The following is a 13,902-nucleotide window of genomic DNA, read 5'->3' as shown; positions in this document are numbered from 1 at the left end:
AACTCCGGACCGCCGGAGAGGGAGGGCGGCGCAGGGAAGAGGGAAAAATCCAATATTGACCTCTTCCGGCTCCATGGGTCAGTTGTAGATCACAGGCACATCAGCAAGCGAGGAGGACGTGATGGGAAATTAGAGCAAAACCCTTCCCGCGGGGTCGTCCGCGGGGGTCTCCGTCCACGACGAACGATCCCGGCCCCACCGTTTTGGGGTTCAGAGAGGCCCTTCTCCTGCAGGCTGGTCCCAGCTTCAGAGGACGGGGGGAGTTCCGGGGCTGGGAGGCGTCTACTGGGACTCGGGGGGCCCTGCTTGACCTCACTGGGGGTCCGCGGGATTGTTAATTCCCCCGCCCCAGCGCTCGGTAATAACGAAAAACGATAGTGATTACGGTACTTGCTAAGCGCTTACTATGTGCCGAGCTCTGTTCTAAACAGATACAAGGTAATCTGGTCAGGCACAGCCCCTGTCCCACTTGGGGCTCACGCTTTTAATTCCCCGTCGCACAGAGGAGGGAACTGAGGCCCAGAGAAGCCAAGTGACTCACCCAGGGTCACGCAGCAGCAGAGAAGTGGCAGAGCCGGGATTAGAACCCAGGTCCTCCTGACTCCCAGACACGGCACCGAGCAAGCCCCGAAGAATCATCACCGTTACGCTCCGCGTACGGCGCCCGCCTCACAGTAAGTGCTTAACAGGCACCGTCGTTATTATTAATCGCTCTATCAGCCCTGGGGACCGGACTCTCTCTCGGTGGGGCTCCGGGCCCGAGAGGGAAGGAGGACAGGTATTTCGCACTCATTTTACAGATGAGGAAACCGAGGTCCAGAGTCCATAAACTTTCAGGGGTCACCATCCTTCCTCCTCTGCGGTCAGGCCCTTCCACACTTTCCTCTCCTCTGGGCATTTCTCCTTGCCACTGCTTCCTGCTGGTCTCCCCAAAGAGGAAGTGGGAGGTAGTCGGGGGAGGGAAATGAAAGGATCTGGGTTGGGAGGGGGAGTCCAATAAGGGGGGGGTGAGGGGACTGGGGGTTTGTGGGGGGGGTGTTGCTAACGGGGAGGAGCCCAGGGAGGGGCCAGCCGGGCAGCTTTATGCCCCACAGAACCTTCCAGGGACAAAGATGAGGAGCAGCTGCCAAGGCCTCTTGTCCTCGCACCCCACGGGGCTCCTGAGGGCCATCGGCCTCCTGCTGGGTGAGTGACCCCCCCCACCCCCCCACCCCCAGCCACGCCATCTCCCATTTCGCAGGACCCCGCTCTTCCCCCCCAGGAAACCTAGTGGGCAGGGAATGTGTCTGTTTATTGTTCTGTTGGACCCTCCCAAGCGCTCAGTACAGTCCAGGACCGTACGGGAAGAAGCCCATCCTGACTAAACCCTCCTCTCCTCCTCTCCCACTCCCTTCTGCATCGCCCTCTCTTGCTGTCTTCATTCATCCCCCTTTCCCAACCCCACACCACTTAAAGACATCTCTGTCCTTCCTCTTCCTTCCTTCCTGTCTCTCTTTCTCTTCCTCTTTCTTTCTTCTCTCTTCCTCTCTTCCTCTCTCTCTCTCTCTTTCCTTCTTTCCTTCCTTCTTTCTTTTTTTCTTTCAGCGTTGCTCCGTGGCAAGAGCCCGGGCTTGGGAGTCAGAGGTCATGGGTTCGAATTCCTGCTCTGCCACTTGGCAGCTGGGTGACTGTGGGCAAGTCACTTTACTTCTCTGGGCCTCAGTTCCCTCATCTGTAAAATGGGGATTCATTGTGAGCCTCATGAGGGACAACCTGATGACGCTGTATCTACCCTAGAGCTTAGAACAGTGCTCTGCACCTAGTAAGCTTAACAAATACCAACATTATTATTATTATTCCTTCCCTCCTTTCTTTTTCTCTTTCCTTCCTTCTTTCTTTCCTTCCTTCTTTCTTTCTTTCATTCATTCATTCCTTCTTTCTTTTTTCCCTTCTTTATTTTTACTAATGTCTGTCCCCCTCTGGACGGCGAACTCATTGTGGGAACGTGTCTGTTTGTTCTTGCATTTCCCTCTCTCAGGTGCTTAGTACAGTGCTTTGCACACAGCAAGCGCTCAATAAATACTATTGAATGAATGAATGAAAGCCCTCTGCACACAGTAAAAGCTCGATAAATGTGATTGAAGGAATGAATGGATGAATGACCCCCCCCCCCAAAACACTCCTCCCACCGCCTGTCACACACCCTTGGGCTGCGTCAGGGAAGCGGCTTGGCCTGGGAGTCAGGAGGACCTGGGTTCTAATCCCATCTCCGCCACTCATCTGCTGTGGGACCTCGGGCAAGTCACTTCACTTCTCTGAGCCTCAGTTCCCTCATCTGTCAAGTGGGGGTGAAGACTGTGAACCCCATGTGGGAGAGGGACTGTGTCCAACCCGATTACCTGTGTCCACCCCAGCGCTTAGTACAGTGCCTGGCACACAGTCAACGCTTAACAAATACCACCATTATAATCCCCACTCCGCCGCCTGTCTGCTGTGTGACCTCAGGCAAGTCACTTCACTTCTCTGTGCCTCCGTTCCCTCATGTGTAAAACGGGGATGAAAACTGGGAGCCCCAAGTGGGATGGGGACTGTGACCTACCTGATTAACTCGGATCTACCCCAGTGCTTAGAACAGTTCGTGGCACCTAATAAGCGCTTTCGAAGTACATGATTATGATGATTATTATTAATTGTTCTTAACTGGGCTACTTGCGGGGACAATCTCACTGGTGGTCCTCTGCGGAAATCGACCCCAGGAAAGTCGGCTCGATCCCATCACGCTGCTTCGGGAGGGCGTTCCGGGCCAGAGGCGGGATGTGGGCGAGAGGTCGGTGGCCAGATACACGACATCGAGGGGCAGTGAGGCTCAGCTGAGGGAACGGAGGCCCGGGGAAGTTGTTTTCTCCGTGGTATTTGTTAAGCGCTGTGTGCCAAACACTGTCCTAAGCACTGGTGTAGATACAAAGATCATCAGGCCCCAGCTGGGGCTTACGTTGGAAGTAGGAGGAAGAACAGGAATTGAATCCCCATTTTGCAGAGAACTGAGGCACAGAGAGGGTTTTTTTTTTAAAGGCATCTGTTAAAGCACTTACTCCGTGCCAGGCACTGTGCTAATCCCTGCGGTAATCTGGTTGGACACAGTCCATGTTCTTCGCGGGGCTTCCAGTCTTAATCCCCATTCTACGGATGAGGCAACTGAGGCCCAGAGAAGATGAGCGACTTGCCCAAGGTCACGCAGCGAGCAAGCGGCGGAGCGGGAATTAGACCCCGGATCCTTTTGAGTCTCGGGCTCTAACCACTAGACCACACTACTTCCCGTCATCTGACATCACCTGATCATTTCTCTTTCCACTCCTCCTTTGTCCTCCTCCTCCTCCTCTGTCCCCGCTTGCAAAACGCCATCCATTCAGCGCTCCAAATTCCACGGATGGATGGGCGGATGGAGGCATGGCCGGACGGATGGAACGCCCCTTCCTTCCTGTCTGAGAAACCGCTCCAGGCCACCTGTCCCGGCGCGGCCTTTTGGATGAGCTAATCCCTGACCGAGTGGACTTTCTCCTCAAAATGCCCAACTTTCCCTATTCGTCCCAGAGGGTCGGGGTTTGGCTGACAGGACCGGTCGATGCCAACCTCCTCACGGCGCCTCCACCTCGTCCGTCTCACCGCCCACCCCTCGCCCACCTCCGGCCTCCGGCCCGGAACGCCCTCCCACCTCATATCCGAAAGTCAGTGACCCTCCCCTCCCTCAAAGCCTTCCTGAAGGCCCATCTCCTCCGAGAGACCGCCCCCGCTCTCCTCTTCTCCCGCTCCCTTCTGCGTCGCCCTGACTCACTCCCTTTCTTCATCCCCCTTCCCGGCCCCACACCACTTATGTCCACATCTCCGTCATTTATTTATCTCCAGTCATGTCTGTCTCCGCTTCTAAACTGCAACTTCGTTTCGGGCAGGGAACGCATCTGTTTTCGGGTACTCTCCCAACCGCTCGGGTTTCCGCCTTACAGCCTTGTAGCCCGGTGGGTGAATGAAAAGGGGACCAGAGGGCTTAGTCAGGGAAGCCCTCCTGGAGGAGGTGGGTCTTTGATCTATGAAGGAGGGGGGGAGTGATTAGTGTTCAGTGCAGGGTCTGGAACACAGTAAGCGCTCGGTGAATACATTTGATTAAGTGGTCGATCCGTCTTTTCTTTGGTCCAGCACTTAGAACAGTGCCCACATAGTAAGCGCTTAATCAATACCAACATCATTATTATTAACAACCGAGAGTTGACCCCAGAGGCTAATGATCCCCGTCCCAGAATCTCCCGGGCCGCCCTTCCCCCCCAAGTCTCCCGGGCCGGACTCCCGTCTCCCCTTCATCCGGTCGGGTTTCCTGTCCCTTCCGTTGCTGCCTCTATCTCCTCCTCCCCCACGTCCCACCCCGGGGGCTCAGAGGACCGTGTCCGAACCCCACAGCTGTCCGTTCCTCCAGAGAGGATTCCCCGGCGGAACCGGGGCACCGGACCGTCTGACTCAAAGTGCGTGGGTTCGAACGCCCGATTAATCCTTGGTAATAATGATAATGATTGGATCTGTTAAGCGCTTGCTAGGTGTCCAGCACTGCTCTAAGCACTGGGGGAGATAAAGCTAATCAGATCCCACGGGGCGTTCACCGTCGTCATCCCCGTGTTTCCGATGGGGGAACCGAGGCCCAGAGACGCGAAGTGACCTGCCCACGGTCACCCAGCAGACGTGTGGCGGGACCGGCATTAGAACCCAGGTCCTTCTGACTCCTAAGCCCGGGCTCTATTATTACGGTATTTGTTAAGCGCTTACTATATGCAAAGCACTGTTCTAAGCGCTGGGGTTGATACGAGGTAACCAGGTTGTCCCCCGTGGGGCTCACGGTCTTAATCCCCATTTTACAGATGAGGTAACTGAGGCACAGAGAAGTGAAGTGACTTGCCCAAAGTCACACAGCTGATAAATGGCGGAGGCGGGATTAGAACCCATGACCTCTGACTCCCAAGTCCAGGCTCTTTCCACTAAACCATGACGCCCTTAGTAGGTCAGCAGTGATATGAGGAGTGAGGAGAGCGCCTGTGGAATGTAAACTCGTTATGGACAGGGAATGTGTCTGCTAATTCTGTTGTAAGAATAATAAAATAACAATCAGGGTATTTATTAAGCGCTTACTATGTGCCAGGCACCATATTAAGCACTGGGAGGGACAGAAGCAAACCGGGTCGGACACATCCCCTGCCATTCGATCGTACGGGGCTCACGGTCTTATTCCCCATTTTCCAGACGAGGTAACTGAGGCCCAGAGAAGTGAAGGGAACTGGCCTGAGGTCACACAGAGGACAAGCGGCGGAGTGAGGATTAGAACCCGTGACCTTCCGGCTCCCAGGCCCGGGCTCTATCCACTAGGCCACGCCGCTTCAGGCCTCTCCCAAGCGTTTAGTCCAGTGCTCTGCACATAGTGAGCGCTTAGTAAATACCATCGAATGATTGAGTGTTTTCAGCCCACGGGGAGGGGTTTCCACCTCCAGCCTTGTAGCCCGGTGGGTGAATGAAAAGGGGACCAGAGGGCTTAGTCAGGGAAGCCCTCCTGGAAGAGACGAGCCTTCGATCTTTGAAGAGGCGGGAGGAGTAATGAGTGTTTAAACAGATTCCTTAAAAATAAACAAATACATGAGAGGACATTCTCCGGGGAGTCGGGGGAGCTGAGTTACAACCCCGCTGCCTGCAGGCTGACCTTGAGCAAGTCACTTAACTTCTCTGGGCCTCGGTTTCCTCCTTCATAAAATGGGGATGAAATCCCCCTGCCCCTCCCTTTAGGTTATGAGTCCCTCGCAGGCCAGACGCTGCGTTCGATCCGGCAGTTGGCTTATACTGAGATCATATTGTACCAGCCATTAATAATAATAATAATAATACTCGTGGTGTTTGTTAAGCGTTTACTATGCGGCAAGCACTGTTCTAAACGCTGGGGTAAATCGGATTGAATGCAGTCCCTTTCCCAGAGGGTGCTCCCAGCTTTCATCCCCATTTTCCAGATGGGGGACCCGAGGCCCAGAGAAGTCAAGTGACTTATCCACGGTCACACGGCAGATGAGAACCCAGACCCTTCTGATACCCAGGCCCGGACTCTACCCACTAGGCCCCGCTGCTTCTCCAGTCATTAATAATGTTGGTATTTGTTAAGCGCTTACTACGTGCAGAGCACTGTTCTAAGCGCTGGGGTAGACACAAGGGAATCGGGTTGTCCCACGTGGGGCTCACGGTCTTCATCCCCATTTTACAGATGAGGTAACTGAGGCACAGAGAAGTTAAGTGACTCGCCCACGGTCACACAGCTGACAAGTGGCGGAGCCGGGATTCGAACTCATGACCTCTGACTCCAAAGCCCGTGCTCTTTCCACTGAGCCACGCTGCTTCTCTATTATTATTATGATATATATTAAGCGCTCACTTTGAGGAGCAAGCTCTGGGAGGGTCGATGGGAGACGGTCTGACCGGACGCAGGCCCTGTCTTATCTTGAGCTCGCGGCGTAAGAGGGAGGGGGAGCCGAGGTCCCGGCCCCATTTTACAGATGAAGAAAGCGAGGCCCAGAGCGGTTAAGTGACTCCGGCGAGGTGAGGGAGGAGGCCGGTCGCACGTCATAGAGGAACCGGCAGATCTCAGCCGGGGCCCCTCAAATGCGGCCGTCGTTTCTGGTTCGGGTTTCCCGTGGGAACGGTTTTTCTGTAAATCCGGTGTCCGCGAGGGTTCGGGGGCGCGCTGAGGTCGGCTCGACCTCGTCGCTCGGGGCGCGGGACCCCCCGCCCCCCCGCCCCCCGGGTCCCCCGCTCCTCCTGCCGTCCCGGGGTGGGGAGCGAGGCCCAGAGAGGGGGAGGAGCTGGCCCAGGGACGCACGGCGTCTGCAGGCCGAGGCGGCATGGGAACCCACAATCTAGCGGCCTGCCCGCCGCTCGCTCTTTGCAGGCTTCTGCACTTCCCGAGCTCTCGCCTGCCTGCCCGCCCCTCCCCGCCCCGGTTGTCCCCACCTGCTCCCCTCCTTCCGGTCCCCCATGCGCCCCGGCCCACCTGCTCCCCTTCCTCTCTGGGCCCCCCCAGTCGACCCCCGATGCTCACCGTTGGAAGTCGGGCCCTGTGGCGACCCCTGGTCCGGCAGTTTCCTGCCTGTGGTGGCCGGATCGCCCCCTTGTTGAGGGTCCATCCCCCGTGTCGTAGGTGCCTGGATCGTTGGGGCGCAGGGGCCCCCCATGAATCACACGCGGGGAGAGTCCGCCCTTTTCCGCCTCAACGTCTCTCAGACCTCGGACTTAAGGGTGCTCGAATGGACCTTCGCGACCAAGAATCTGACTATCATGGAGCTCACGCTCGGGCCCCCGGGGCTCTCGCCCAACTGGACCCACGAGAGATACAGACGGAGGGTCCACGTGGTCCCCAAGGGCTTCCTGCAGTTACTGGATGTGACCCCTGAGGACAGCGGCACCTACGACATGCAAGCCAGATTCCGGTCAGGACCCTTCCAGAAGGAGGTCTTCACCCTGGCGGTGTACGGTGAGAAGGGGTCTCGGCGGGGCGGGGGGCCCTCCGCCGGGCCGGACCCCGAGGGCGGGCGGGCGGTCACCTCACGGTCCGCCCCGCGTCGAGTCGCTTCACCCGGATCCCCCCCGGTAGCCAAGGCCGAGACGTCCCCTCTCCCCCGTCACCCTGCGCCTCAGCGTCCACCCCATCTCCCCCCACCCCTTCTCGTCCCCCTCCCGCCGCCGCCTCCCGGGGCGGCCACAGAGACCAAGGCCCCAGCCGCCTCTTCCCCCGCCTCGCTTTCCCCCTCTTCCAAATGGGGGCATCCACCGAGTCTCCGCATCGTGGGGGCGAGGGGTTGGGGGGTCCCCTGTCCGGCTGCTCCCCCGGGCCCTGACCCCCACTTCCTCTCCTCCGTCAGAGCCGGTCCCCCTCCCCGAGATCCATCTGCGGCCCGGGAGCCGGACGTCGGGCCGGTGTAACTTCACCCTGGAGTGTCGGCTGCCGGGGGCGGGGGCGGCCGTGTCCGTGAGCTGGAGGAAGGGGGACCCCCCGGGGGAGCTGGCCGCGGCGGAGCGGCGGGGGCTGTCCCCCGACCGCCGGACCCTGAACCTGGCCCTGTCCTCGGTCCATCCCGACGACGTCTTCACCTGCCTGGCCCGCTCTCCCGCCCAGGAGAGAAACGCCTCCGTCCAACTCGGGGACCACTGCGCCCCACGTGAGTCCTCCACTAAAGGAACCCGGCAGTTCGAATGAATTCGGGGGTCCCCACACCATCCTGCTGTCGAAACTGAGGAAGACTCTTGGGGTGTCTCCTCCCACCCGTGCCCCAACCCCCACGACCCCTCCGGACTCCCCGCTCTCCCCCACAGGGACTGGGTGACCTCCGCCTAGGGCATCTGCTGCCATCATTCCGACTGGTCCACTGCCCTGCCCCTGGACCGATTCATTCATTCAGTCGTATTTATCGAGCGCTTACCGTGAGCAGAGCACTGTGCTAAGCGCTCGGGAGGGTGACGGAAAAAACCCGGGCCTGGGAGTCAGAGGACCCGGGTTCTAATCCAGGCTCCACCCGTTGTCTGCTGTGCGACCTTGGGCAAGCCGCTTAAATTCTCCGGGCCTCAGTTCCCTAATAAATAGCACCGATTGATAAATTGATCTGAAAAGTGGGGATTCAATCCCCATTCTCCCTCCTGTTTAGACCGGGAGCCCCACGTGGGATCTGATGATTTGCTATCTGCCCTTTTGCTCACTACAGTGCTCGATCCCTAGAAAGCGCTTGACAGATTCCACAATTATTATCGTTGTCTTTTTTACCAGCCATTGGTGTTCGTTCAATCGTACCTATTGAGCCCCTACCGTGTGCAGAGCACTGGGCCGGGTCCTCGAATTTAATTGAGCACTTACTACGTGCAGAGCACAGTACAGCGGAATCAGTAGGCACGTTCCCTTCCTAATAATGAGTTTACTGTCTAGAAGGCTAGTATTATTATTGTTGTTAGGAAGCAGCAGGGCCTAGTGGATAGAGCCCGAGCCTGGGGATCAGAAGGTCACGGGTTCTGATCCCGGCTCTGCCGCTTGTCTGCTCTGGGACAAGTCGCTTCACTTCTCTGGGCCTCAGTTCCCTCATGTGGAAAATGGGGATTGAGCCGGTGAGCCCCGCGTGGGGCGGGGATTGGGTCCAACCTCACTGGCTTGTATCCACCCCAGCGCTTAGCACAGGGTGTGACACAGAGTAAGCGCTTAACAAACACCGGAATTATTACTATTAGTGGCAGACACACGGAAGGTCTCACCGGCCCACACTCCGGACCCTCTTCTCTCTCCTTGCGATCCTCCCCCTCAACCCCTCTCGCCACCCCCCAGCTCCATCCCGACCACGGATGCTAGGCTGGGTCCTGGTAGTGTGCTGACCCCTGACCTCTGACTCCTGACCCCCTCCCCAGGCCCCCCCCCCAAGCCCCCAACCCTGACTCCGAATTATGGGATTGCAGGTCCCGCGAAATGGCTGTATATGGCAATAGTATTAATTTCCGTGATCCTGGTGACCCTCGGGGCTGTGCTGTGGTTCTGGAAAATGAAGAAGAGGGAGAAGGCGTCGGCCGCGAGAGGTAGGCGACATCCCGTCGGGGCTCGGGAGACTCCATCTCCCCGCCCCACGCGTGCGTGGAGAGACGGGGCGGCCTAGTGGGGAGAGCCCGGGCCCGGGAGTCCGAAGGACCTGGGTTCTCATCCCGGCTCCGCCACTCACCTTCTGCGTGACCCTGGACTGGTCACTTCACTTCTCTGGCCCTCAGTTACGTCAGCTGGAAGATGAGGATGAAGATGTGAGCCCCTTGTGGGACAGGGACTGGGTCCAACCCGATTCGCTTGGATCCACCTCGACGTTTAGTACAGTGCCCGACACGTAGTAAGTGCTCAAGAAATGAGGAGGAAGGGGAGATACAGGGGGCTTCGGGACACAGCTCCCGCTGGGGGTGGATTTGGGGGTTCAGGCGGCTGGGACCCTCCCCAAATATTCCTTTCTATTAATGTCTGTCTCCCCCTCTAATAATAATAATAATAATGTTGGTATTTGTTAAGCGCTTACTATGTGCAGAGCACTGTTTTAGGTGCTGGGGGAGATACAGGGTCATCAGGTTGTCCCATCTGAGGCTCCCAGTTAATCCCCATTTTACAGATGAGGTAACTGAGGCACCGAGAAGTGAAGTGACTCGCCCAAAGTCACCCAGCTGACAAGTGGCAGAGCCGGGAGTCGAACCCATGGCCTCTGACTCTGAAGCCCAGGCTCTTTCCACTGAGCCACGCTGCTTCCCTAATGATGATGATGGCATTTGTTAAGCGCCTACTGTGTGCCGAGCACTGTTCTAAGCGCTGGGGAGGATACAAGGTGATCAGGTCGTCCCCCACGGGGCTCACAGTCTTAATCGCCATTTTACAGATGAGGTAACTGAGGCTCGGAGAAGTGAAACGACTTGCCCCAAATCACCCAGTAGACAAATGGCGGAGCCGGCATTAGAACCCACGGCCTCTGAGTCCCGAGCCCGGGCTCTTTCCATTATATTATATATATATATTATATGAATTACATTATATTAGAGAGAATTATTATAGTCTCTATAATAATATCTGTTAAGCTCTTACTGTGTGCCAAGCACGGTTCTGAGCGCTGGGGTTATCAGGCGGTCCCACGTAGGGCTCACCGTCTACATCCCCATTTTCCAGACGAGGGAACTGAGGCCCAGAGAAGTGAAGTAACTTGCCCAAGGTCAACCAGCTGACGAGTGGCGGAGCCGGGATTGGAACCCACGACCTCTGACTCCCAAGGCCAGGCTCTGGCCACTGAGTCGCCGCTTCTCTCTAGACTATAAGCTCTGTGGGCGGAGAATGTGGCTGCGTACGGTCCCACTCCCCTCTCCCAAGCGTTCGGTACAGTGCTCAGCACACGGTAAGGGCCCGAGAAGTACGACTGAATGAATGACTGAATCTCTCGGGTCCGTCCCTCAGAAGTCGGCGACGAGGAAATCCACTACGCCGAGCTGAGACGGCCCAACCTCCCCGTGGACCACTACCAGGTGGGTGTGGGTGGGTGGTCCCGGGCCCCCCCCCCGCCCCCCGGCGAGACGCGGGCGATGCCCGGAGCTGCCTGGACGCCCCCCGCCTGAGCCCCCTCCGTCTCTCCCGCCGGCAGGAACTCGGTCAAAGCGGCCCGTCGGCCGAGAGCCGGAACTGCCCGTCGACCATCTACAGCGAGGTCCAGAGGATTCCCTCCAGACCCCCGCGGAGGAAGACGTAGCCGCACCGGCCCCGCGCGTCCGGTAACCGCCCGGGCCTATTTAGTGAACGCCTACCAGCGTGGCTCAGTGGGAGAGCGTGGGCTGGGGAGGCAGAGGTCATGGGTTCAAATCCCGGCTCCGCCACTTGTCCGCTGGGTGACTCCGGGTGAGTCAGTCCACTCCTCTGCGCCTCAGTGACCTCATCTGTAAAAATGGGCTTGAAGACTGTGACTCCCAAGGGGGACAGCCTGATCACCTTGTATCCTCCCCAGCGTCCAGAACAGTGCTTTGCACATAGTAAGCGCTTAACGGATGGCATCCTTCTTCTTCTTACTATTATTACCACGGGCAGAGAGCTGGGCCGAGCGCTCGGCAGAGTCCAGCGAGACGGAGTCGGTAGACGTGGGCCCTGCCCGCGTCGCCTTTCCGGTCTAGAGGGGGACGTCATTGTCATCAGTGGTATGGTCGCGGATTCTAATCCCGGCTCCGCCGCTTGTCAGCTGTATGACTGTGGGCAAGTCGCTTCACTTCTCTGCGCCTCAGTTCCCTCATCCGGAAAATGGGGATGAATAAATGTTGGTATCTGTTAAGCGCCTACTACGTGCAGAGCACCGTTCTAAGCACTGGGGTAGATATAGGGTCATCAGGTTGTCCCGCGTGAGGCTCCCGGTCTTCAACCCCCTTTTGCAGAGGAGGGAACCGAGGCCCCGAGAAGTGAAGCGACTCGCCCCCAGTCACCCAGCTGACAAGTGGCAGAGCCGGGATTCGAACCCGTGACCTCTGACTCCCAAACCCGGGCTCTTTCCATTGACTGGGAGCCCCACGTGGGACAACCTGATTACCTTGCAGCTCCCCCAGCGCTTAGAACGGTGCTTGGCGCATAGTAAGCGCCTAACAAATACCATCAGTCTTATCATCATTGCCGGCACAAGCCCCGCGGGTGGTTCTGCCTCTTCGATCGATCGATCGAATGAATGAATGAATGAATGAATGAATGAATGAATGAATGAATGAAGTGCTTAATATTCGTACTATACGTAGAGAAGCAGCGTGGCTCAGTGGCAAGAGCCCGGGCTTGGGAGTCAGAGGTCATGGGTTCGAATCCCGGCTCTGCCACTTGGCAGCTGGGTGACTGCGGGCATGTCACTTCACTTCTCTGGGCCTCGGCGACCCCATCTGGAAAATGGGGATTAACTGGGAGCCCCACGCGGGACAACCTGATGACCCTGTATCTCCCTCAGCACTTAGAACAGTGCTCTGCACATAGTAAGCGCTTAACAGATGCCAACATCATTAGCAAACTGGGTCGGACAGAGTCCCTGCACGGCCCAGGCCTTAATTGAGTACCTTCCGCGTGCGGAGCACCGTGCTAAGGGCTCGGGAGAGTCCAGCACAACAGAGTCCGGGTAACTGTCCCCTTCCTGTCTCCGCAGGCCCCTCGACGGGGACAGCGGACCCTCGGCCCTCAAGCGGACACATCCAACCCCACCGGAAAAGGTTCGGCCCTCCCGGATGGCCCCTTCCGACAAATTACGAACCCCCGGCCGCGTCGCTGAAGGCGGCCGGGGTCGGGAGGGGGACTTGTGTTTTGGCGGGGGGTGCTGAGGAAGTCTTCCCCGGCGGCAGGCTTCGGCTTAGACCCTCCCGGCCTGTGAGCGGCTTCCCTCCCTTCCCCCCAGGCCGTCTCCCCGCCCGCCCCCCCCCCCCCCGTGACCCTCCCCACCCCGAACCCTGTCCACACCCGGGGATCGGAAGCTGACTCTCACATAAACTTCCTCCTCTGGGTACATCGGGCCGGGAGAGGTCGAGCCCCGGACAATGCTTTGAGGTCAGAGGGTTTTCCACAGCTCGGCGTCACCCTTGGCGACTTCCCCTTGGCCAGGCGCACGGCCGATTCTGAGAAGGGCCGCTCCCGTCGCTTCCCGGATCCCAATCCCCCCAGAAAACCTAGTAATTGCGATATTCGTTCAATGCCTGCTCTGCGCCAAGCACTTCGGTAAACCCCGGGATAGAGGCAAGAGAAGAACAATAACCGGGGGGAGTTGGTAAGGGGCGGAGACGGGCAAATCGGGTCGGACGCGGTCCCTGTCCCACGTGGGGCTCGCCGGCTCCAGCCCGTTCGGCGGATGAGGGAAGCGAGGCCCGGAGAAGTGAAGCGACTCGCCCAAGGTCGCCCAGCAGACGAGTGGCGGAGGGGGGATTGGAACCCGGATCCTTCCGCCTCCCAGGCCGCTGCTCCAGCCACCAGGCCACGCTCCTTCCCCACGACCGTCGCCCCAGATTCTCGGTCCCCCTCGGGGCTCGCATCGAGGGTGGGAAGGAGAGCGGGTACTGAACCCCCGTTTTCCAGATGAGGAAACCGAGGCACGGGATTGCCCGAGCTCCCACAGCGGGAGAGTGACGGAGGCACCTGGGTGATTCCGCTTAGGGCGACCAGCCATCCGATTTCATCGCCGTCGGTCCGGTTTCCAGCCGGCCCGGTCTCCGACTAGCTACGGCCCCGATCCCCGTTCATTTGATTTTTTTTTTACCTCTCTCTGTGCGCGTTTGCTTTTTTAACGGTATCTGTTAAGCGCTTACTACGTGTCGATGGCCGTTCTAAGCGCTGGGCGGGCAACGTGCCCGCTGATCCATCTG

General features: G+C 58.2%; 1 protein-coding gene across 1 annotated transcript; it reads left to right on the top strand.

Annotated features, from left to right (window-relative positions):
* The first annotated feature begins 580 nt into the window (after window positions 1-580).
* Window positions 581-12,951, top strand: LOC114808120 (T-lymphocyte surface antigen Ly-9-like). Its single transcript, XM_029055656.1, has 8 exons — window positions 581-674; window positions 1,095-1,185; window positions 7,190-7,522; window positions 7,911-8,207; window positions 9,484-9,600; window positions 10,997-11,064; window positions 11,181-11,307; window positions 12,699-12,951. The coding sequence occupies exons 2-7, from the start codon at window positions 1,113-1,115 to the stop codon at window positions 11,283-11,285; spliced, it is 993 nt and encodes a 330-aa protein (XP_028911489.1). The 5' UTR covers window positions 581-674; window positions 1,095-1,112; the 3' UTR covers window positions 11,286-11,307; window positions 12,699-12,951.
* Window positions 12,952-13,902: the final 951 nt, after the last annotated feature.

The sequence above is a fragment of the Ornithorhynchus anatinus genome, chromosome X5, assembly GCF_004115215.2.
Source record: "Ornithorhynchus anatinus isolate Pmale09 chromosome X5, mOrnAna1.pri.v4, whole genome shotgun sequence".
Lineage (NCBI taxonomy): Eukaryota > Metazoa > Chordata > Mammalia > Monotremata > Ornithorhynchidae > Ornithorhynchus > Ornithorhynchus anatinus.
Note: the sequence above shows the minus strand (reverse complement) of the source record. Positions and strands in the feature narration are given on the sequence as shown.